At 47.1% G+C, this 24287-nt stretch overlaps 1 protein-coding gene across 1 annotated transcript; it reads right to left on the bottom strand.

The window, feature by feature from the left end:
- Positions 1 to 1745: 1745 nt before the first annotated feature.
- Positions 1746 to 24071, bottom strand: LOC102697077 (serine protease 33-like). The gene is made up of 6 exons (XM_015339419.2): positions 23597 to 24071; positions 6347 to 6367; positions 5631 to 5793; positions 4795 to 5066; positions 3306 to 3451; positions 1746 to 2155 (listed from the first exon to the last, which is right to left on the bottom strand). The coding sequence occupies exons 1-6, from the start codon at positions 23643 to 23645 to the stop codon at positions 1865 to 1867; spliced, it is 942 nt and encodes a 313-aa protein (XP_015194905.2). The 5' UTR covers positions 23646 to 24071; the 3' UTR covers positions 1746 to 1864.
- Between the last annotated feature and the right edge of the window lie 216 nt (positions 24072 to 24287).

Raw genomic sequence — 24287 nt, 5'->3', positions numbered from 1 at the left:
ATTTGGCCAGGACACAGGGGTAACACCCCTACTCTTCGAGAAACACCCTGGGATTTTTAATGACAACAGAGAGTCAGAACCTCGGTTTTACGTCTCATCCGAAGGATTGAGCCTTCTCATAGTTTAGTATCCCTGTCGCTATACTGGGGCATGATGACCCACACAGAACTGCACGGTGAGCACCCCTACTGGCCCTAATATCTCTTCCTGCTGCAACCTTAGCTTTCCCAGGATTCTCCCATCCAGGTACTGGCCAGGGTCACACCCACTGAGCTGTGTGTCTGTCAATTGTGAGGTGTGGGGTGACATAGCTGCTGGCTATATGACTCCTATATGTATTAGGGTCTGTATTAATCTCTGTGTGAGGAGTGTCTCTGGGGTCTGTATGAGGTTCTGTATTAATCTCTCTGTGAGGAGTGTCTCTGGGGTCTGTGTGAGGGTCTGTATTAATCTCTCTGTGAGGAGTGTCTCTGGGGTCTGTATGAGGGTCTGTATTAATCTCTCTGTGTGAGGAGTGTCTCTGGGGTCTGTATGAGGGTCTGTATTAATCTCTGAGGAGTGTCACGGGGGTCTGTATTAATCTCTCTGTGTGAGGAGCGTCTCTGGGGTCTGTATTAATCACTGTGTGAGGAGTGTCACGGGGGTCTGTATTAGGGTCTGTATTAATCTCTGTGTGAGGAGCGTCTCTGCGGTCTGTATTAATCTCTCTGTGTGAGGAGTGTCTCTGGGGTCTGTATGAGGGTCTGTATTAATCTCTGAGGAGTGTCACGGGGGTCTGTATTAATCTCTCTGTGTGAGGAGTGTCTCTGGGGTCTGTATTAATCTCTGTGTGAGGAGTGTCTCAGGTCTGCATTAGTCTCTGTGTGAGGAGTGTCTCTGGGGTCTGTATGAGGGTCTGTATTAATCACTCTGTGTGAGGAGTCTCTCTGGGGTCTTTATTAATCTCTCTGTGTGAGGAGTATCTCGGGTCTGTATTAGGGTCTGTATTCATCTCTCTGTGTGAGGAGTGTCTCTGGGGTCTGTATTAGGGTCTGTGTTCATATCTCTGTGTGAGGAGTGTCTGTGGGGTCTGTATTAGGGTCTGTATTGATCTATCTGTGTGAGGAGTGTCTCTGGGGTCTATATTAGGGTCTGTATTCATTTCTGTGTAAGGAGTGTCTCTGGGGTCTGTATTAGGATCTATATTAATCTCTCTGTGTGAGGAGTATCTCGGGTCTGTATTAGGGTCTGTATTCATCTCTCTATGTGAGGAGTGTCTCTGGGGTCTGTATTAGGGTCTGTATTGATCTATCTGTGTGAGGAGTGTCTCTGGGGTCTGTATTAGGGTCTGTATTCATCTCTGTGTGAGGAGTGTCTCTGGGGTCTGTATTAGGATCTATATTAATCTCTCTGTGTGAGGAGTATCTCGGGTCTGTATTAGGGTCTGTATTCATCTCTCTGTGTGAGGAGTGTCTCTGGGGTCTGTATTAGGATCTATATTAATCTCTCTGTGTGAGGAGTATCTCGGGTCTGTATTAGGGTCTGTATTCATCTCTCTGTGTGAGGAGTGTCTCTGGGTTCTGTATTAGGGTCTGTATTGATCTATCTGTGTGAGGAGTGTCTCTGGGGTCTGTATTACGATCTTTATTAATCTCTCATTGTGAGGTGTGAATCTGAATTAGGGTTATATGGGGCTCACTGTGTTCTGTTTGTCCCTGGAGTCTTTTTAGAGTCAGGGAGCTCAGCAGATAAAAAAACAAAACTAGTCAATTAATCATGATTTGAAGTTTACTGATGAAAGAACCCCTCATAACACAGTACCAGCAGCACTAGCGCTCACTGCAGCACACTGCGGTACACTTCCGTCGTCGGTGTTCGGCGTGAGTTACAGCAGCGCGGGCAGTCCGGCCGCCAGCAGCAGCGCCAGGGGCGCGATGGCGGGTGAGCACGCGGTGCACTTGTAGGAGCTGTCGGTGTTGATGCCGGAGGACGTGTAGGTCACGAACCCCGGCGCCGGGGAAGAGCCGATCTGGGCCTGGATCCAGGCCTTGTACTGGGACACGCGGGTGTACACCCCAGGGAGATTGGGCCGGGCACAGCCCTGTCCAAAGCTCACAATACCAGCCTGGACCCAGACGGAGCTCTGCTTGGACACCAGGGGGCCTCCGGAGTCTCCCTGCAGAGAGAGGGAGTGGGAGGAGAGGTTGTCGGGTGGTTTTTCAGATCTTTGTCTTTCATTTCAGGTTATCTTGCCTGGGTAGGATTCAGCTGCTGAGCTCAACGGTGCATGTACAGTAGTCTGCTTCTGGGTTATTTACACGATCTTTATGTTAAACATTCATTATGTATGTGTCACCTTCTCACCGCTAGTTTCAGGGTTAAGTGCAGCATGTTAAAGTGAGCACTAGTTTTGCTGGTACGGTATTATGATGTATTATGAACTTCCAGTCATGATTGATTGACTAATCTTTGATTAACTAAACTCCCTGAATCTAAAAACAGAGACTAAAAAGACTCCAGGGACAAACAGAATTCAGAGAGTCACATATAAACCTAATTCAGACACACACCTTACATACAGATCCTCATACAGACCCCAGAGACACTCCTCACAGAGGGAAATTAATACAGACCCAGAGACACTCCACACACAGAGAGATTAATACAGACCCTAATACAGACCCCAGAGACACTCCTCACACGGAGAGATTAATACAGACCCCAGAGACACTCCTCACACAGAGAGATTAGTACAGACCCTAATACAAACCCCAGAGACACTCCTCACACAGGGAAATTAATACAGACCCAGAGACACTCCACACACAGAGAGATTAATACAGACCCTAATACAGACCCCAGAGACACTCCTCACACAGAGAGATTAATACAGACCCTCATACAGACCCCAGAGACACTCCTCAGACAGAAAGATTAATACAGACCCCAGAGACACTCCTCACACAGAGATATTAATACAGACCCTAATACAGACCCTAGAGACACTCCTCACACAGAGAGATGAATACAGACCCTAGTACATATTCAGTAGGAGTCATATAGCCAGCATTTATGTCACCCCACACCCCACAGCTCACCCTGCAGTTCTGTGTGGGTCCTCATGCCCCAGTATATATTAATACAGACTGCAGAGACACTCCTCAGACAGAGAGATTAATACAGACAGTAATACTGTATAGATTGTATTAAAACTAATACAGACTCGTATACACATTTTACAATTTAAATATCACACAAATTCTGAAAGAGTAAGAAGCAGAAGAGAGGACAGAATCTCAGAGGCAGGCAGGCTGTGCCTGTGCTACCTGGCAGGAGTCTTTGCCCCCCTGTCTCAGTCCAACGCAGATCATGTTACTGGTGATGTTGTATTCAGAGTTCAGGCATCTGCACTCCTGGTTTCCAATCACTGGCAGCTGCACCTCCTGCAGGGCACCTTGTTGTGGCAAAGAGCCTGCAAGAGACGAGAGGCTCCCGGTCACCTCTTTCCCCAGCGAGTGCTGAGGGTATCTGCAGGGGAGTCCCTCCCTGTTGTGTGCTCGGCCAGCTTGTAGAAAACCATCTGCATCTCATTGCTCTGTGAGTCTATGAGTCGAATGTGTTCTGTTATATTCTGTCTGGAGTGTCCCCAAGGAGGACAGTGGTTAGCAATGCAGCCTCACTGCGCCAGGGCCCCGGGCTCAGTCCCAGACCTCGGGGTGCTGTCTGTGTGGGATTTGTATGATCTCTACATATTCGCTTGAGTTTTCTCCCACAGTCCAAAGACAGGCCGGTGGGTTAATTGGCTTCTGGGAAAATTAAATAAATAAATCCTCACACTTAATAGCACTTTTCTGGACACTCCACTCAAAGCTCTTTACAGGAAATGGGGAATCCCACTTCCTCCACCAGTGTGTCCCCCCCACCTGGATGAAGCTCCAGTCTGCTCACACACAGCAGCTCTCAGTGGGGAGGAGAGCAGAGCGATGAAGCCAGTTCAGAGAGGGGGGTTATTAGGAGGCCATGATGGGTAAAGACCAGGGGGAAATTTGGCCAGGATGTCGGGATGACACCCCTACTCTTTTCGAGAGACGCCCTGGGATTTTTAATGACCACAGACAGTCAGGACCTCAGTTTTATGTCTCATCTGAAGGACGGCGCCTTTTTACAGTCTAGTGTCCCCGTCACTATACTGTGGCATCAGGACCCACATAGACTGCAGGGTGAGTGCAGCCTATTGGTTCCAATACCACCTCTTCCAGCAGCAACCTTAGTCTATGTGGGTCTCAATACCCCACAGCCAGGTGGTTCAGTCAGTCTCTAGCGCAGATATCTGGAACAACCCTAGATCCCCTACTGGCCCCTCTAACACCTCTCCCAGCAGCAGCCTCAGCTTTCCCAGGAGTCTCCCAGCCAGGTACTGACCAGACTCACTCCTGCTGAGCTCCAGTGGCGCTGCCTGTGCTGAGCTGCAGGGCGACATGGCTGCTGGCTAAATTGGCCCTGTTGTGAGTGTGTGTGCCCTGTGAAGGACTGGTGTCCTGTCCAGGGTGTACCCAGCCTTTTTCCTGTTGCTTGCTGGGAGGGGCTCTGTCTCCCCAGCGACCCTGAGTTGGATGGAGCCCTTAGAAAATGGAGGGATAGATGGATGGATGGAGTGTCCTAAGGCCCCCCTGTGGTGGCCTAAAGCGACACAGACTCTGGAAGATGCAGCTGCTGTGCTGCTCTGGTTCTGTCTTCAGCGTGCAGGTCTGTTTCTGCTCTGCCGTTCTTCGGGTCCGGTTGGTCTGCTCAGCCCTGGCAGCAGTGGGGACTCACCTCCCTCTGCAGTCGTGCCATAGCCAGTGACCCAGCAGCTGGTCCCAGTGTAGAAGGAGCTGCCGCTGTCGGCCAGACAGATGGGCTGGATGTAGCTGGTGAAGGAGACGGGGCTGCTCAGCTTCAGCAGGGCGACGTCGTTGTTGAAGGTAGTGGGGTTGTAGCTTGGGTGAACAATGATCTGCTGGACACTTTTGGCTACTCCGTTAGTGCTGGCCAGAGACAACTTCAGCCAGCCCAGATACACCATCCAGCTACTGGGAACGCTGCTTCTGCACAGAGAGAGCAGTTGTGAGTGTTAATAATAATGATTCATAATAATTCCTCACACTTACATAGCGCTTTTCTGGACTCTCCACTCAGAGCTCTTTACAGGTAATGGGGAATCCCACTACCGCCACCAGTGTGTCCCCCCACCTGGATGAAGCTCCAGTCTGCTCACACACAGCAGCTCTCAGTGGGGAGGAGAGCAGAGTGTTGGAGCCAGTTCAGAGAGGGGGGTTATTAGGAGGCCACGATGGGTAAAGAACAGGGTGAATTTTCACCAGGACACGGGGGTAACACCCCTACTCCTTTCAAGAGACACCCTGGGATTTTTAATGACCACAGAGAGTCAGGACCTCGGTTTTACGTCTCATCTGAAGGACGGAGCCTTTTTACAGTCTAGTGTCCCAGTACAGTGTTAGTCTGTCTCCTGTCACCAGCGGTCCGGTTCCTCAGGGTTGACAATGATACTACAGGGAAAGTGTTGGTGTCAGTGACAGGTGTCATCCTGTAGTTAGAATAGCTCTTACATTTATTTCATGGGTAGGTCAGATGTTCTTGTGTCTCCTTACCCTGCGAAGCAGTGCGCAGCAGACAGCACCCACTGATTGTTGATCAGAGACCCTCCACAACTGTGACTCCCCCTCAGCTGCAGGCTGGCCTGCCAGGGCCAGTAGCCCTCCAGGGCAGACTGGCCCCCTACGATGCGGGTGTTGAGGGGTGCCCGTCCACACACTGGAAGGAAGTTGGACATTTCTCTTGGTTTTTTCAAAATGAATTCACAATTCATGATGTGAGCATGACATCTACAGAAGGGGATCACTGTAGCCTGACTCTCCTGTCCCCCTGCAGCAATTCCTGTACCCCAGCTATTGTGTACCCCTGCTGTGGTGTGCACTGTACCTCAACACTCCTGTACCCCTTTTTTAGAGTTTGCTGTCATCCACATCTTGTACCTCTGCTGTGATTGTGCTGTACCTTGACTCTCCTGTACCCCAGCTGCAGTGTGTGCTGTACCCCAACTATCCCATACCCCAGCTGTAATGTGTGCAGTCCCCCAAATCTCCTGCACCTCCCGTTGCGTTGTGTGCTGTACCCCTAATCTCCTGTTCTCCAGCTGCTGTACCCCAACTCTCACATAGTGTACCACGTACGAGAAGGCTCTGTTGTGAAATTAAGGGCAATAAACGATATTCACTCCATTTAGTGTCTCTAAGTACAGAGACTGAAGTGCGCTGCGCGTCGGCCAACGGCCTCTCTCTTAGAGCACATCGGAGTCAGGACTCACCACTGCTCTGAGCGTCAGTCCCTGAAAAACACAATGAAAGACAAACCGCTGGTGAAACACTGGAGCCACAGACAGCAGTATTACCTCCACGTTTGCCAAAAGAACACGATCCAGAGGCACAGTAGTCCGTTTGAACTGTGGATAATAGCTGCCTGCAGGGCCGGCTGTTAATGACATCATCACATCTTGCATGCTGGGAGCAGTGGAGCATGCTGGGAATGAGCCAGCCTCACATTGTTTCCCTCCCTCTGTGTGGAAGGAGTCTGAACCAGGCTATGGAGGAACATTGGCCGAACTTGTGAGCTCATGCTCGGATCCTTCTTACTTGATCCCTCAACCCTAATGGCTATGTTCATAATGGCTTGATAACGCTACTTAAAGTAATATCTAGTAATGTAATCAGCAGTAATAATTAATAGCAGTAGTAATAGAAATATCAGCAGGAGTAATAATAATATCAGCAGCAGTTGTAGTATGAGCAGTTGTGATAATTGTCAGTAGTAACAATATCAGCGGATGTAATAGTACTATCAGTAGCAGTTATAGTATTCACAGTAGTAATAATTACAATAGTAATGTAAGCAGCAGTAATAATTGCTGTAGCAGTAGTAATAATAATATCAGCAGAATTAATATCAGTAGCAGTTGTAATATAAGCATTAGTGATAATTGCAACAATATAAATATAAAGTAAGCAGCAGTAATAATTACAGCAGTAGTAATAATATCAGCAGAAGTAATAATACTATCAGTAGCACATGTAGTATTACCAGTGGTAATAATTGCAACTATAGTAATTTAAGCAGCAGTAATAATTGTAGCAGTAGTTATAGTAATGTCAATAGTAGTAATAGGAATAGTAAAAGGAATATTTGTAGCAGAATTAATACCTGTTGTAGTAGTAATAACTATTAACAGCGGTAAAAGCAGTAGCTATAACTATAGGAGGAGTAGCAGAAGGTTCATTAATAGCTGTAGTGGTAGTAGTAATAGTTGTAGGAAGAGTAATAGCAGTAGAAGTAATAGCTTTAGGGGGAGTAGTAATAGTGACAGTAACAGCTGTAGTAGCAGCAGTAGTAATAGCTGTAGAAGGAGTAGGAGCAGTAGTCACAGTAACAGCTGTAGTAGCAGCAGTAGTAATAGCTGTAGAAGGAGTAGGAGCAGTAGTCACAGTAACAGCTGTAGTAGCAGCAGTAGTAATAGCTGTAGGAGGAGTAGGAGCAGTAGTCACAGTAACAGCTGTAGTAGCAGCAGTAGTAATAGCTGTAGGAGGAGTAGGAGCAGTAGTCACAGTAACAGCTGTAGTAGCAGCAGTAGTAATAGCTGTAGAAGGAGTAGGAGCAGTAGTCACAGTAACAGCTGTAGTAGCAGCAGTAGTAATAGCTGTAGGAGGAGTAGGAGCAGTAGTGACAGTAACAGCTGTAGGAGGAGTAGGAGCAGTAGTGACAGTAACAGCTGTAGGAGGAGTAGGAGCAGTAGTCACAGTAACAGCTGTAGTAGCAGCAGTAGTAATAGCTGTAGGAGGAGTAGGAGCAGTAGTCACAGTAACAGCTGTAGTAGCAGCAGTAGTAATAGCTGTAGGAGGAGTAGGAGCAGTAGTCACAGTAACAGCTGTAGTAGCAGCAGTAGTAACAGCTGTAGGAGGAGTAGTAGCAGTAGTCACAGTAACAGCTGTAGTAGCAGCAGTAGTAATAGCTGTAGGAGGAGTAGGAGCAGTAGTCACAGTAACAGCTGTAGTAGCAGCAGTAGTAATAGCTGTAGGAGGAGTAGGAGCAGTAGTGACAGTAACAGCTGTAGGAGGAGTAGGAGCAGTAGTCACAGTAACAGCTGTAGGAGGAGTAGGAGCAGTAGTCACAGTAACAGCTGTAGTAGCAGCAGTAGTAATAGCTGTAGGAGGAGTAGGAGCAGTAGTCACAGTAACAGCTGTAGTAGCAGCAGTAGTAATAGCTGTAGGAGGAGTAGGAGCACTAGTCACAGTAACAGCTGTAGTAGCAGCAGTAGTAATAGCTGTAGGAGGAGTAGGAGCAGTAGTCACAGTAACAGCTGTAGTAGCAGCAGTAGTAACAGCTGTAGGAGGAGTAGTAGCAGTAGTCACAGTAACAGCTGTAGTAGCAGCAGTAGTAATAGCTGTAGGAGGAGTAGGAGCAGTAGTCACAGTAACAGCTGTAGTAGCAGCAGTAGTAATAGCTGTAGGAGGAGTAGGAGCAGTAGTGACAGTAACAGCTGTAGGAGGAGTAGGAGCAGTAGTGACAGTAACAGCTGTAGGAGGAGTAGGAGCAGTAGTCACAGTAACAGCTGTAGTAGCAGCAGTAGTAATAGCTGTAGGAGGAGTAGGAGCAGTAGTCACAGTAACAGCTGTAGGAGGAGTAGGAGCAGTAGTCACAGTAACAGCTGTAGTAGCAGCAGTAGTAATAGCTGTAGGAGGAGTAGGAGCAGTAGTCACAGTAACAGCTGTAGTAGCAGCGGTAGTAATAGCTGTAGGAGGAGTAGGAGCAGTAGTGACAGTAACAGCTGTAGTCGCAGCAGTAGTAATAGATGTAGAAGGAGTAGGAGCAGTAGTAATAGCTGTAGGAGTAGTAGGAGCAGTAGTGACAGTAACAGCTGTAGTAGCAGCAGTAGTAATAGCTGTAGGAGGAGTATGAGCAGTAGTCACAGTAACAGCTGTAGTAGCAGCAGTAGTAATAGCTGTAGGAGGAGTATGAGCAGTAGTCACAGTAACAGCTGTAGTAGCAGCAGTAGTAATAGCTGTAGGAGGAGCATGAGCAGTAGTCACAGTAACAGCTGTAGTAGCAGCAGTAGTAATAGCTGTAGGAGGAGTATGAGCAGTAGTCACAGTAACAGCTGTAGTAGCAGCAGTAGTAATAGCTGTAGGAGGAGTATGAGCAGTAGCCACAGTAACAGCTGTAGTAGCAGCAGTAGTAATAGCTGTAGGAGGAGTATGAGCAGTAGTCACAGTAACAGCTGTAGTAGCAGCAGTAGTAATAGCTGTAGGAGGAGTAGGAGCAGTAGTCACAGTAACAGCTGTAGTAGCAGCAGTTGCAATAGCTGTAGGAGGAGTAAGAGCAGTAGTGACAGTAACAGCTGTAGGAGGAGTAGGAGCAATAGTCACAGTAACAGCTGTAGTAGCAGCAGTAGTAATAGCTGTAGGAGGAGTAGGAGCAGTAGTCACAGTAACAGCTGTAGTAGCAGCAGTAGTAACAGCTGTAGGAGGAGTAGTAGCAGTAGTCACAGTAACAGCTGTAGTAGCAGCAGTAGTAATAGCTGTAGGAGGAGTAGGAGCAGTAGTCACAGTAACAGCTGTAGTAGCAGCAGTAGTAATAGCTGTAGGAGGAGTAGGAGCAGTAGTGACGGTAACAGCTGTAGTAGCAGCAGTAGTAATAGCTGTAGGAGGAGTAGGAGCAGTAGTAGTAATAGCTGTAGGAGGAGTAGGAGCAGTAGTCACAGTAACAGCTGTAGTAGCAGCAGTAGTAATAGCTGTAGGAGGAGTAGGAGCAGTAGTCACAGTAACAGCTGTAGTAGCAGCAGTAGTAATAGCTGTAGGAGGAGTAGGAGCAGTAGTGACAGTAACAGCTGTAGGAGGAGTAGGAGCAGTAGTGACAGTAACAGCTGTAGGAGGAGTAGGAGCAGTAGTCACAGTAACAGCTGTAGTAGCAGCAGTAGTAATAGCTGTAGGAGGAGTAGGAGCAGTAGTCACAGTAACAGCTGTAGTAGCAGCAGTAGTAATAGCTGTAGGAGGAGTAGGAGCAGTAGTCACAGTAACAGCTGTAGTAGCAGCAGTAGTAATAGCTGTAGAAGGAGTAGGAGCAGTAGTCACAGTAACAGCTGTAGTAGCAGCAGTAGTAATAGCTGTAGGAGGAGTAGGAGCAGTAGTGACAGTAACAGCTGTAGGAGGAGTAGGAGCAGTAGTGACAGTAACAGCTGTAGGAGGAGTAGGAGCAGTAGTCACAGTAACAGCTGTAGTAGCAGCAGTAGTAATAGCTGTAGGAGGAGTAGGAGCAGTAGTCACAGTAACAGCTGTAGTAGCAGCAGTAGTAATAGCTGTAGGAGGAGTAGGAGCAGTAGTCACAGTAACAGCTGTAGTAGCAGCAGTAGTAACAGCTGTAGGAGGAGTAGTAGCAGTAGTCACAGTAACAGCTGTAGTAGCAGCAGTAGTAATAGCTGTAGGAAGAGTAGGAGCAGTAGTCACAGTAACAGCTGTAGTAGCAGCAGTAGTAATAGCTGTAGGAGGAGTAGGAGCAGTAGTAGTAATAGCTGTAGGAGGAGTAGGAGCAGTAGTGACAGTAACAGCTGTAGGAGGAGTAGGAGCAGTAGTCACAGTAACAGCTGTAGGAGGAGTAGGAGCAGTAGTCACAGTAACAGCTGTAGTAGCAGCAGTAGTAATAGCTGTAGGAGGAGTAGGAGCAGTAGTCACAGTAACAGCTGTAGTAGCAGCAGTAGTAATAGCTGTAGAAGGAGTAGGAGCAGTAGTCACAGTAACAGCTGTAGTAGCAGCAGTAGTAATAGCTGTAGGAGGAGTAGGAGCAGTAGTGACAGTAACAGCTGTAGGAGGAGTAGGAGCAGTAGTGACAGTAACAGCTGTAGGAGGAGTAGGAGCAGTAGTCACAGTAACAGCTGTAGTAGCAGCAGTAGTAATAGCTGTAGGAGGAGTAGGAGCAGTAGTCACAGTAACAGCTGTAGTAGCAGCAGTAGTAATAGCTGTAGGAGGAGTAGGAGCAGTAGTCACAGTAACAGCTGTAGTAGCAGCAGTAGTAACAGCTGTAGGAGGAGTAGTAGCAGTAGTCACAGTAACAGCTGTAGTAGCAGCAGTAGTAATAGCTGTAGGAGGAGTAGGAGCAGTAGTAGCAGCAGTAGTAATAGCTGTAGGAGGAGTAGGAGCAGTAGTAGTAATAGCTGTAGGAGGAGTAGGAGCAGTAGTGACAGTAACAGCTGTAGGAGGAGTAGGAGCAGTAGTCACAGTAACAGCTGTAGGAGGAGTAGGAGCAGTAGTCACAGTAACAGCTGTAGTAGCAGCAGTAGTAATAGCTGTAGGAGGAGTAGGAGCAGTAGTCACAGTAACAGCTGTAGTAGCAGCAGTAGTAATAGCTGTAGAAGGAGTAGGAGCAGTAGTCACAGTAACAGCTGTAGTAGCAGCAGTAGTAATAGCTGTAGGAGGAGTAGGAGCAGTAGTGACAGTAACAGCTGTAGGAGGAGTAGGAGCAGTAGTCACAGTAACAGCTGTAGTAGCAGCAGTAGTAATAGCTGTAGGAGGAGTAGGAGCAGTAGTCACAGTAACAGCTGTAGTAGCAGCAGTAGTAATAGCTGTAGGAGGAGTAGGAGCAGTAGTCACAGTAACAGCTGTAGTAGCAGCAGTAGTAATAGCTGTAGAAGGAGTAGGAGCAGTAGTCACAGTAACAGCTGTAGTAGCAGCAGTAGTAATAGCTGTAGGAGGAGTAGGAGCAGTAGTGACAGTAACAGCTGTAGGAGGAGTAGGAGCAGTAGTGACAGTAACAGCTGTAGGAGGAGTAGGAGCAGTAGTCACAGTAACAGCTGTAGTAGCAGCAGTAGTAATAGCTGTAGGAGGAGTAGGAGCAGTAGTCACAGTAACAGCTGTAGTAGCAGCAGTAGTAATAGCTGTAGGAGGAGTAGGAGCAGTAGTCACAGTAACAGCTGTAGTAGCAGCAGTAGTAACAGCTGTAGGAGGAGTAGTAGCAGTAGTCACAGTAACAGCTGTAGTAGCAGCAGTAGTAATAGCTGTAGGAGGAGTAGGAGCAGTAGTCACAGTAACAGCTGTAGTAGCAGCAGTAGTAATAGCTGTAGGAGGAGTAGGAGCAGTAGTGACAGTAACAGCTGTAGGAGGAGTAGGAGCAGTAGTCACAGTAACAGCTGTAGGAGGAGTAGGAGCAGTAGTCACAGTAACAGCTGTAGTAGCAGCAGTAGTAATAGCTGTAGGAGGAGTAGGAGCAGTAGTCACAGTAACAGCTGTAGTAGCAGCAGTAGTAATAGCTGTAGGAGGAGTAGGAGCACTAGTCACAGTAACAGCTGTAGTAGCAGCAGTAGTAATAGCTGTAGGAGGAGTAGGAGCAGTAGTCACAGTAACAGCTGTAGTAGCAGCAGTAGTAACAGCTGTAGGAGGAGTAGTAGCAGTAGTCACAGTAACAGCTGTAGTAGCAGCAGTAGTAATAGCTGTAGGAGGAGTAGGAGCAGTAGTCACAGTAACAGCTGTAGTAGCAGCAGTAGTAATAGCTGTAGGAGGAGTAGGAGCAGTAGTGACAGTAACAGCTGTAGGAGGAGTAGGAGCAGTAGTGACAGTAACAGCTGTAGGAGGAGTAGGAGCAGTAGTCACAGTAACAGCTGTAGTAGCAGCAGTAGTAATAGCTGTAGGAGGAGTAGGAGCAGTAGTCACAGTAACAGCTGTAGTAGCAGCGGTAGTAATAGCTGTAGGAGGAGTAGGAGCAGTAGTGACAGTAACAGCTGTAGTCGCAGCAGTAGTAATAGATGTAGAAGGAGTAGGAGCAGTAGTAATAGCTGTAGGAGTAGTAGGAGCAGTAGTGACAGTAACAGCTGTAGTAGCAGCAGTAGTAATAGCTGTAGGAGGAGTATGAGCAGTAGTCACAGTAACAGCTGTAGTAGCAGCAGTAGTAATAGCTGTAGGAGGAGTATGAGCAGTAGTCACAGTAACAGCTGTAGTAGCAGCAGTAGTAATAGCTGTAGGAGGAGCATGAGCAGTAGTCACAGTAACAGCTGTAGTAGCAGCAGTAGTAATAGCTGTAGGAGGAGTATGAGCAGTAGTCACAGTAACAGCTGTAGTAGCAGCAGTAGTAATAGCTGTAGGAGGAGTATGAGCAGTAGCCACAGTAACAGCTGTAGTAGCAGCAGTAGTAATAGCTGTAGGAGGAGTATGAGCAGTAGTCACAGTAACAGCTGTAGTAGCAGCAGTAGTAATAGCTGTAGGAGGAGTAGGAGCAGTAGTCACAGTAACAGCTGTAGTAGCAGCAGTTGCAATAGCTGTAGGAGGAGTAAGAGCAGTAGTGACAGTAACAGCTGTAGGAGGAGTAGGAGCAATAGTCACAGTAACAGCTGTAGTAGCAGCAGTAGTAATAGCTGTAGGAGGAGTAGGAGCAGTAGTCACAGTAACAGCTGTAGTAGCAGCAGTAGTAACAGCTGTAGGAGGAGTAGTAGCAGTAGTCACAGTAACAGCTGTAGTAGCAGCAGTAGTAATAGCTGTAGGAGGAGTAGGAGCAGTAGTCACAGTAACAGCTGTAGTAGCAGCAGTAGTAATAGCTGTAGGAGGAGTAGGAGCAGTAGTGACGGTAACAGCTGTAGTAGCAGCAGTAGTAATAGCTGTAGGAGGAGTAGGAGCAGTAGTAGTAATAGCTGTAGGAGGAGTAGGAGCAGTAGTCACAGTAACAGCTGTAGTAGCAGCAGTAGTAATAGCTGTAGGAGGAGTAGGAGCAGTAGTCACAGTAACAGCTGTAGTAGCAGCAGTAGTAATAGCTGTAGGAGGAGTAGGAGCAGTAGTGACAGTAACAGCTGTAGGAGGAGTAGGAGCAGTAGTGACAGTAACAGCTGTAGGAGGAGTAGGAGCAGTAGTCACAGTAACAGCTGTAGTAGCAGCAGTAGTAATAGCTGTAGGAGGAGTAGGAGCAGTAGTCACAGTAACAGCTGTAGTAGCAGCAGTAGTAATAGCTGTAGGAGGAGTAGGAGCAGTAGTCACAGTAACAGCTGTAGTAGCAGCAGTAGTAATAGCTGTAGAAGGAGTAGGAGCAGTAGTCACAGTAACAGCTGTAGTAGCAGCAGTAGTAATAGCTGTAGGAGGAGTAGGAGCAGTAGTGACAGTAACAGCTGTAGGAGGAGTAGGAGCAGTAGTGACAGTAACAGCTGTAGGAGGAGTAGGAGCAGTAGTCACAGTAACAGCTGTAGTAGCAGCAGTAGTAATAGCTGTAGGAGGAGTAGGAGCAGTAGTCACAGTAACAGCTGTAGTAGCAGCAGTAGTAATAGCTGTAGGAGGAGTAGGAGCAGTAGTCACAGTAACAGCTGTAGTAGCAGCAGTAGTAACAGCTGTAGGAGGAGTAGTAGCAGTAGTCACAGTAACAGCTGTAGTAGCAGCAGTAGTAATAGCTGTAGGAAGAGTAGGAGCAGTAGTCACAGTAACAGCTGTAGTAGCAGCAGTAGTAATAGCTGTAGGAGGAGTAGGAGCAGTAGTAGTAATAGCTGTAGGAGGAGTAGGAGCAGTAGTGACAGTAACAGCTGTAGGAGGAGTAGGAGCAGTAGTCACAGTAACAGCTGTAGGAGGAGTAGGAGCAGTAGTCACAGTAACAGCTGTAGTAGCAGCAGTAGTAATAGCTGTAGGAGGAGTAGGAGCAGTAGTCACAGTAACAGCTGTAGTAGCAGCAGTAGTAATAGCTGTAGAAGGAGTAGGAGCAGTAGTCACAGTAACAGCTGTAGTAGCAGCAGTAGTAATAGCTGTAGGAGGAGTAGGAGCAGTAGTGACAGTAACAGCTGTAGGAGGAGTAGGAGCAGTAGTGACAGTAACAGCTGTAGGAGGAGTAGGAGCAGTAGTCACAGTAACAGCTGTAGTAGCAGCAGTAGTAATAGCTGTAGGAGGAGTAGGAGCAGTAGTCACAGTAACAGCTGTAGTAGCAGCAGTAGTAATAGCTGTAGGAGGAGTAGGAGCAGTAGTCACAGTAACAGCTGTAGTAGCAGCAGTAGTAACAGCTGTAGGAGGAGTAGTAGCAGTAGTCACAGTAACAGCTGTAGTAGCAGCAGTAGTAATAGCTGTAGGAGGAGTAGGAGCAGTAGTAGCAGCAGTAGTAATAGCTGTAGGAGGAGTAGGAGCAGTAGTAGTAATAGCTGTAGGAGGAGTAGGAGCAGTAGTGACAGTAACAGCTGTAGGAGGAGTAGGAGCAGTAGTCACAGTAACAGCTGTAGGAGGAGTAGGAGCAGTAGTCACAGTAACAGCTGTAGTAGCAGCAGTAGTAATAGCTGTAGGAGGAGTAGGAGCAGTAGTCACAGTAACAGCTGTAGTAGCAGCAGTAGTAATAGCTGTAGAAGGAGTAGGAGCAGTAGTCACAGTAACAGCTGTAGTAGCAGCAGTAGTAATAGCTGTAGGAGGAGTAGGAGCAGTAGTGACAGTAACAGCTGTAGGAGGAGTAGGAGCAGTAGTGACAGTAACAGCTGTAGGAGGAGTAGGAGCAGTAGTGACAGTAACAGCTGTAGTAGCAGCAGTAGTAATAGCTGTAGGAGGAGTAGGAGCAGTAGTCACAGTAACAGCTGTAGTAGCAGCAGTAGTAATAGCTGTAGGAGGAGTAGGAGCACTAGTCACAGTAACAGCTGTAGTAGCAGCAGTAGTAATAGCTGTAGGAGGAGTAGGAGCAGTAGTCACAGTAACAGCTGTAGTAGCAGCAGTAGTAACAGCTGTAGGAGGAGTAGTAGCAGTAGTCACAGTAACAGCTGTAGTAGCAGCAGTAGTAATAGCTGTAGGAGGAGTAGGAGCAGTAGTCACAGTAACAGCTGTAGTAGCAGCAGTAGTAATAGCTGTAGGAGGAGTAGGAGCAGTAGTGACAGTAACAGCTGTAGGAGGAGTAGGAGCAGTAGTGACAGTAACAGCTGTAGGAGGAGTAGGAGCAGTAGTCACAGTAACAGCTGTAGTAGCAGCAGTAGTAATAGCATTAGGAGGAGTAGGAGCAGTAGTCACAGTAACAGCTGTAGTAGCAGCGGTAGTAATAGCTGTAGGAGGAGTAGGAGCAGTAGTGACAGTAACAGCTGTAGTCGCAGCAGTAGTAATAGATGTAGAAGGAGTAGGAGCAGTAGTAATAGCTGTAGGAGTAGTAGGAGCAGTAGTGACAGTAACAGCTGTAGTAGCAGCAGTAGTAATAGCTGTAGGAGGAGTATGAGCAGTAGTCACAGTAACAGCTGTAGTAGCAGCAGTAGTAATAGCTGTAGGAGGAGTATGAGCAGTAGTCACAGTAACAGCTGTAGTAGCAGCAGTAGTAATAGCTGTAGGAGGAGCATGAGCAGTAGTCACAGTAACAGCTGTAGTAGCAGCAGTAGTAATAGCTGTAGGAGGAGTATGAGCAGTAGTCACAGTAACAGCTGTAGTAGCAGCAGTAGTAATAGCTGTAGGAGGAGTATGAGCAGTAGCCACAGTAACAGCTGTAGTAGCAGCAGTAGTAATAGCTGTAGGAGGAGTATGAGCAGTAGTCACAGTAACAGCTGTAGTAGCAGCAGTAGTAATAGCTGTAGGAGGAGTAGGAGCAGTAGTCACAGTAACAGCTGTAGTAGCAGCAGTTGCAATAGCTGTAGGAGGAGTAAGAGCAGTAGTGACAGTAACAGCTGTAGGAGGAGTAGGAGCAATAGTCACAGTAACAGCTGTAGTAGCAGCAGTAGTAATAGCTGTAGGAGGAGTAGGAGCAGTAGTCACAGTAACAGCTGTAGTAGCAGCAGTAGTAACAGCTGTAGGAGGAGTAGTAGCAGTAGTCACAGTAACAGCTGTAGTAGCAGCAGTAGTAATAGCTGTAGGAGGAGTAGGAGCAGTAGTCACAGTAACAGCTGTAGTAGCAGCAGTAGTAATAGCTGTAGGAGGAGTAGGAGCAGTAGTGACGGTAACAGCTGTAGTAGCAGCAGTAGTAATAGCTGTAGGAGGAGTAGGAGCAGTAGTAGTAATAGCTGTAGGAGGAGTAGGAGCAGTAGTCACAGTAACAGCTATAGTAGCAGTAGTAATACTAGCTGTAGGAGGAATAGTAGCAATAGTCACAGTAACAACTATAGTAGTAGTAATAATAGCTGTAGGAGGAGTAGGAGCAGTAGTGACAGTAACAGCTGTAGTAGCAGTAGTAATAGCTGTAGGAGGAGTAGGAGCAGTAGTGACAGTAATAGCTGTAGGAGGAGTAGGAGCAGTAGTGACAGTAACAGCTGTAGTAGCAGCAGTAGTAATAGCTGTAGGAGGAGTAGGAGCAGTAGTCACAGTAACAGCTGTAGTAGCAGCAGTAGTAATAGCTGTAGGAGGAGTAGGAGCAGTAGTCACAGTAACAGCTGTAGTAGCAGCAGTAGTAATAGCTGTAGGAGGAGTAGGAGCAGTAGTCACAGTAACAGCTGTAGTAGCAGCAGTAGTAATAGCTGTAGGAGGAGTAGGAGCAGTAGTGACAGTAACAGCTGTAGGAGGAGTATGAGCAGTAGTCACAGTAACAGCTGTAGTAGCAGCAGTAGTAATAGCTGTAGGAGGAGTATGAGCAGTAGTCACAGTAACAGCTGTAGTAGCAGCAGTAGTAATAGCTGTAGGAGGAGTATGAGCAGTAGTCACAGTAACAGCTGTAGTAGCAGCAGTAGTAATAGCTGTAGGAGGAGTATGAGCAGTAGTCACAGTAACAGCTGTAGTAGCAGCAGTAGTAATAGCTGTAGGAGGAGTATTAGCAGTAGTCACAGTAACAGCTGTAGTAGCAGCAGTAGTAATAGCTGTAGGAGGAGTATGAGCAGTAGCCACAGTAACAGCTGTAGTAGCAGCAGTAGTAATAGCTGTAGGAGGAGTATGAGCAGTAGTCACAGTAACAGCTGTAGTAGCAGCAGTAGTAATAGCTGTAGGAGGAGTAGGAGCAGTAGTCACAGTAACAGCTGTAGTAGCAGCAGTTGCAATAGCTGTAGGAGGAGTAGGAGCAGTAGTGACAGTAACAGCTGTAGGAGGAGTAGGAGCAATAGTCACAGTAACAGCTGTAGTAGCAGCAGTAGTAATAGCTGTAGGAGGAGTAGGAGCAGTAGTCACAGTAACAGCTGTAGTAGCAGCAGTAGTAACAGCTGTAGGAGGAGTAGTAGCAGTAGTCACAGTAACAGCTGTAGTAGCAGCAGTAGTAATAGCTGTAGGAGGAGTAGGAGCAGTAGTCACAGTAACAGCTGTAGTAGCAGCAGTAGTAATAGCTGTAGGAGGAGTAGGAGCAGTAGTGACGGTAACAGCTGTAGTAGCAGCAGTAGTAATAGCTGTAGGAGGAGTAGGAGCAGTAGTAGTAATAGCTGTAGGAGGAGTAGGAGCAGTAGTCACAGTAACAGCTATAGTAGCAGTAGTAATACTAGCTGTAGGAGGAATAGTAGCAATAGTCACAGTAACAACTATAGTAGTAGTAATAATAGCTGTAGGAGGAGTAGGAGCAGTAGTGACAGTAACAGCTGTAGTAGCAGTAGTAATAGCTGTAGGAGGAGTAGGAGCAGTAGTGACAGTAATAGCTGTAGGAGGAGTAGGAGCAGTAGTGACAGTAACAGCTGTAGTAGCAGCAGTAGTAATAGCTGTAGGAGGAGTAGGAGCAGTAGTCACAGTAACAGCTGTAGTAGCAGCAGTAGTAATAGCTGTAGGAGGAGTAGGAGCAGTAGTCACAGTAACAGCTGTAGTAGCAGCAGTAGTAATAGCTGTAGGAGGAGTAGGAGCAGTAGTCACAGTAACAGCTGTAGTAGCAGCAGTAGTAATAGCTGTAGGAGGAGTAGGAGCAGTAGTGACAGTAACAGCTGTAGGAGGAGTAGGAGCAGTAGTCACAGTAACAGCTGTAGTAGCAGCAGTAGTAATAGCTGTAGGAGGAGTAGGAGCAGTAGTCACAGTAACAGCTGTAGTAGCAGCAGTAGTAACAGCTGTAGGAGGAGTAGTAGCAGTAGTCACAGTAACAGCTGTAGTAGCAGCAGTAGTAATAGCTGTAGGAGGAGTAGGAGCAGTAGTCACAGTAACAGCTGTAGTAGCAGCAGTAGTAATAGCTGTAGGAGGAGTAGGAGCAGTAGTGACAGTAACAGCTGTAGTAGCAGCAGTAGTAATAGCTGTAGGAGGAGTAGGAGCAGTAGTAGTAATAGCTGTAGGAGGAGTAGGAGCAGTAGTAGTAATAGCTGTAGGAGGAGTAGGAGCAGTAGTAGTAATAGCTGTAGGAGGAGTAGGAGCAGTAGTAGTAATAGCTGTAGAAGAAGTAGGAGCAGTAGTAGTAATAGCTGTAGGAGGAGTAGGAGCAGTAGTAGTAATAGCTGTAGGAGGAGTAGGAGCAGTAGTCACAGTAACAGCTATAGTAGCAGTAGTAATACTAGCTGTAGGAGGAATAGTAGCAATAGTCAGAGTAACAACTATAGTAGTAGTAATAATAGCTGTAGGAGGAGTATGAGCAGTAGTCACAGTAACAGCTGTAGTAGCAGCAGTAGTAATAGCTGTAGGAGGAGTATTAGCAGTAGTCACAGTAACAGCTGTAGTAGCAGCAGTAGTAATAGCTGTAGGAGGAGTATGAGCAGTAGCCACAGTAACAGCTGTAGTAGCAGCAGTAGTAATAGCTGTAGGAGGAGTATGAGCAGTAGTCACAGTAACAGCTGTAGTAGCAGCAGTAGTAATAGCTGTAGGAGGAGTAGGAGCAGTAGTCACAGTAACAGCTGTAGTAGCAGCAGTTGCAATAGCTGTAGGAGGAGTAGGAGCAGTAGTGACAGTAACAGCTGTAGGAGGAGTAGGAGCAATAGTCACAGTAACAGCTGTAGTAGCAGCAGTAGTAATAGCTGTAGGAGGAGTAGGAGCAGTAGTCACAGTAACAGCTGTAGTAGCAGCAGTAGTAACAGCTGTAGGAGGAGTAGTAGCAGTAGTCACAGTAACAGCTGTAGTAGCAGCAGTAGTAATAGCTGTAGGAGGAGTAGGAGCAGTAGTCACAGTAACAGCTGTAGTAGCAGCAGTAGTAATAGCTGTAGGAGGAGTAGGAGCAGTAGTGACGGTAACAGCTGTAGTAGCAGCAGTAGTAATAGCTGTAGGAGGAGTAGGAGCAGTAGTAGTAATAGCTGTAGGAGGAGTAGGAGCAGTAGTCACAGTAACAGCTATAGTAGCAGTAGTAATACTAGCTGTAGGAGGAATAGTAGCAATAGTCACAGTAACAACTATAGTAGTAGTAATAATAGCTGTAGGAGGAGTAGGAGCAGTAGTGACAGTAACAGCTGTAGTAGCAGTAGTAATAGCTGTAGGAGGAGTAGGAACAGTAGTGACAGTAATAGCTGTAGGAGGAGTAGGAGCAGTAGTGACAGTAACAGCTGTAGTAGCAGCAGTAGTAATAGCTGTAGGAGGAGTAGGAGCAGTAGTCACAGTAACAGCTGTAGTAGCAGCAGTAGTAATAGCTGTAGGAGGAGTAGGAGCAGTAGTCACAGTAACAGCTGTAGTAGCAGCAGTAGTAATAGCTGTAGGAGGAGTAGGAGCAGTAGTCACAGTAACAGCTGTAGTAGCAGCAGTAGTAATAGCTGTAGGAGGAGTAGGAGCAGTAGTGACAGTAACAGCTGTAGGAGGAGTAGGAGCAGTAGTCACAGTAACAGCTGTAGTAGCAGCAGTAGTAATAGCTGTAGGAGGAGTAGGAGCAGTAGTCACAGTAACAGCTGTAGTAGCAGCAGTAGTAACAGCTGTAGGAGGAGTAGTAGCAGTAGTCACAGTAACAGCTGTAGTAGCAGCAGTAGTAATAGCTGTAGGAGGAGTAGGAGCAGTAGTCACAGTAACAGCTGTAGTAGCAGCAGTAGTAATAGCTGTAGGAGGAGTAGGAGCAGTAGTGACAGTAACAGCTGTAGTAGCAGCAGTAGTAATAGCTGTAGGAGGAGTAGGAGCAGTAGTAGTAATAGCTGTAGGAGGAGTAGGAGCAGTAGTAGTAATAGCTGTAGGAGGAGTAGGAGCAGTAGTAGTAATAGCTGTAGGAGGAGTAGGAGCAGTAGTAGTAATAGCTGTAGAAGAAGTAGGAGCAGTAGTAGTAATAGCTGTAGGAGGAGTAGGAGCAGTAGTAGTAATAGCTGTAGGAGGAGTAGGAGCAGTAGTCACAGTAACAGCTATAGTAGCAGTAGTAATACTAGCTGTAGGAGGAATAGTAGCAATAGTCAGAGTAACAACTATAGTAGTAGTAATAATAGCTGTAGGAGGAGTAGGAGCAGTAGTGACAGTAACAGCTGTAGTAGCAGCAGTAGTAATAGCTGTAGGAGGAGTAGGAGCAGTAGTGACAGTAATAGCTGTAGGAGGAGTAGGAGCAGTAGTGACAGTAACAGCTGTAGTAGCAGCAGTAGTAATAGCTGTAGGAGGAGTAGGAGCAGTAGTCACAGTAACAGCTGTAGTAGCAGCAGTAGTAATAGCTGTAGGAGGAGTAGGAGCACTAGTCACAGTAACAGCTGTAGTAGCAGCAGTAGTAATAGCTGTAGGAGGAGTAGGAGCACTAGTCACAGTAACAGCTGTAGGAGGAGTAGGAGCAGTAGTGACAGTAACAGCTGTAGGAGGAGTAGGAGCAGTAGTGACAGTAACAGCTGTAGTAGCAGCAGTAGTAATAGCTGTAGGAGGAGTAGGAGCAGTAGTCACAGTAACAGCTGTAGTAGCAGTAGTCACAGTAACAGCTGTAGGAGGAGTAGGAGCAGTAGTCACAGTAACAGCTGTAGTAGCAGCAGTAGTAATAGCTGTAAGAGGAGTAGGAGCACTAGTCACAGTAACAGCTGTAGTAGCAGCAGTAGTAATAGCTGTAGGAGGAGTAGGAGCAGTAGTCACAGTAACAGCTGTAGTAGCAGCAGTAGTAATAGCTGTAGGAGGAGTAGGAGCAGTAGTCACAGTAACAGCTGTAGTAGCAGCAGTAGTAATATCTGTAGGAGGAGTAGGAGCAGTAGTCACAGTAACAGCTGTAGTAGCAGTAGTCACAGTAACAGCTGTAGGAGGAGTAGGAGCAGTAGTCACAGTAACAGCTGTAGTAGCAGCAGTAGTAATAGCTGTAAGAGGAGTAGGAGCACTAGTCACAGTAACAGCTGTAGTAGCAGCAGTAGTAATAGCTGTAGGAGGAGTAGGAGCAGTAGTCACAGTAACAGCTGTAGTAGCAGCAGTAGTAATAGCTGTAGGAGGAGTAGGAGCTGTAGTCACAGTAACAGCTGTAGTAGCAGCAGTAGTAATAGCTGTAGGAGGAGTAGGAGCAGTAGTCACAGTAACAGCTGTAGTAGCAGCAGTAGTAATAGCTGTAGGAGGAGTAGGAGCAGTAGTCACAGTAACAGCTGTAGTAGCAGCAGTAGTAACAGCTGTAGGAGGAGTAGGAGCAGTAGTCACAGTAACAGCTGTAGTAGCAGCAGTAGTAATAGCTGTAGGAGGAGTAGGAGCAGTAGTAATAATAGCTGTAGGAGGAGTAGGAGCAGTAGTAATAATAGCTGTAGGAGGAGTAGTAGCAGTAGTCACAGTAACAGCTGTAGTAGCAGCAGTAGTAATAGCTGTAGGAGGAGTAGGAGCAGTAGTCACAGTAACAGCTGTAGGAGGAGTAGTGGTGGTAGTAATAGCTTTAGGAGTACTAGCAGTAGTAGTAATAGCTGTAGAAGTAGTAGTAGTAATATCTGTACGAGGAGCAGTGGTAGTAGTCAATAGCTGTGGGAGGAGCAGCAGTATTGCTATTAGACATAATGAATGACGTCAATGGTGCCGATGGATACAAAGCTCTGCGGTGTCACATGTCACCCTGATGTCGATCTGTGTTCCTTAAATCTCCGACTCGCTGTCTGTGTAGGAGAGCAGTGGGTGAGGCAGCCGGGGAAGGAGCTGAAGCTCTCGACTGACGACCTGTGACGAGGACTCCGGTCACCTGTCCCAGAGCTGGTGTTTATCTCTGATTTCCAACTCTGAGCCTGCCTGTCCCTCTCCAGGATGGACAGCTCCAGTTCTGGTCCCCGTATCCTGTCATTACTTAGTTGATCTAATTATTTGAATAATCGTTTTGGCTGCAATCAGCAAATGAAAGAAGCCCATCAATTCTGCTATATAGAAAAAATAATGATGTATATCTAATGTAAATCTATGTATATTTTAATTGAGAACAACCCAGTGCCTTGTTTGGTAGTTAGGAGTTAATTGATCCCAGGATCCCATCCAGCTGTATTTTGAGAGAAGCCAGGGTATCGTTTTCAACAACATGGCTGGGCAGCTTGTTCCACACCCCCACCACCCTTTGCGCAAAGATGCGACTCCTGTTATCAGTTTTAACTGCACTTGGTTTCCCCCTGTGCCTTCTGGTTCATGTGTCACTGTTGATCCTCTGACTTGATTTTGTCACTGCCCTCGAGGCCTTTGAACACTTGAATCATGTCCCTTTACGGTCTTTTCTGTTCAAGACTACGTTGGGAGAGTAGAAAAACTGCTTCCTCTCTTGCACATAAACTTCTCAGCCTTCACTTCCTCTGCCTGTGGTTCTGCAGGGTGTCGAGAGACTGGAGGACAGCAGGAGCGCGTCCCCAAGAGGAAAGACGCTCCAGAGCTTCAACAGAGTCAATGAGTTCATTAACACAGTTTTCATCACTTACCAACCATGAAGAGCAGAGCTGCGCCGAACAGACAGAGCACTGTCCTCATGTCGGGGGTGTCCTGCTGTGAGCGTCCGTGGAGATCTCAGATTCTGTCTCCACCCAGGAGCTGTGGTATCTCTCCAGAATTCTGTCACACCAACCTGATTTTATTTCGCTTTACTCTCTACCTGTGTCTGTTTTTCCCAGAGTCCTGTATTGACCTCTTAAACGTCCTTGCTGTTTTACTATGTTGAATCTCAGTCCAGTCAGTGTGTCTGTAATAACCCCTCTCTCTCAGTGCAGTGGTAATGTACTGGAGTGTCCAGTCAGTGTGTCTGTATTAACCCCTCTCTCTCAGTGCAGTGTTAATGTACTGGAGTGTTCAGTCAATGTGTCTGTACTAGTCCTCCTGAACTAGTCCCGTCTCTCTGCTGTGTGAGTCTGTGGGTGTCAGCTTGTGGTCCTGACGGTGCTGTGTTTCAGAGGAGGGAAGGGTCAGCAGGTACACAGACCTGTTCTGTCAGTCTCTCTTGTTGGTGTTTTGTTCACAGTCCTGAGGCCACGCCTGTTCTTAATGCAGACACAGCACAACTGCACCCAAGAGGGGCACACACTGCCTCACACACACTCACGCACTGCCCTACACATACGCACACAAAATCACACTCTGCCCCACACACACCCATGCACTGCCCTACACATACTCACA

This window comes from Lepisosteus oculatus, chromosome 4 (genome assembly GCF_040954835.1).
Source record: "Lepisosteus oculatus isolate fLepOcu1 chromosome 4, fLepOcu1.hap2, whole genome shotgun sequence".
Taxonomy (NCBI): domain Eukaryota; kingdom Metazoa; phylum Chordata; class Actinopteri; order Semionotiformes; family Lepisosteidae; genus Lepisosteus; species Lepisosteus oculatus.
This window is presented reverse-complemented; position numbering and strand designations above follow the sequence as displayed.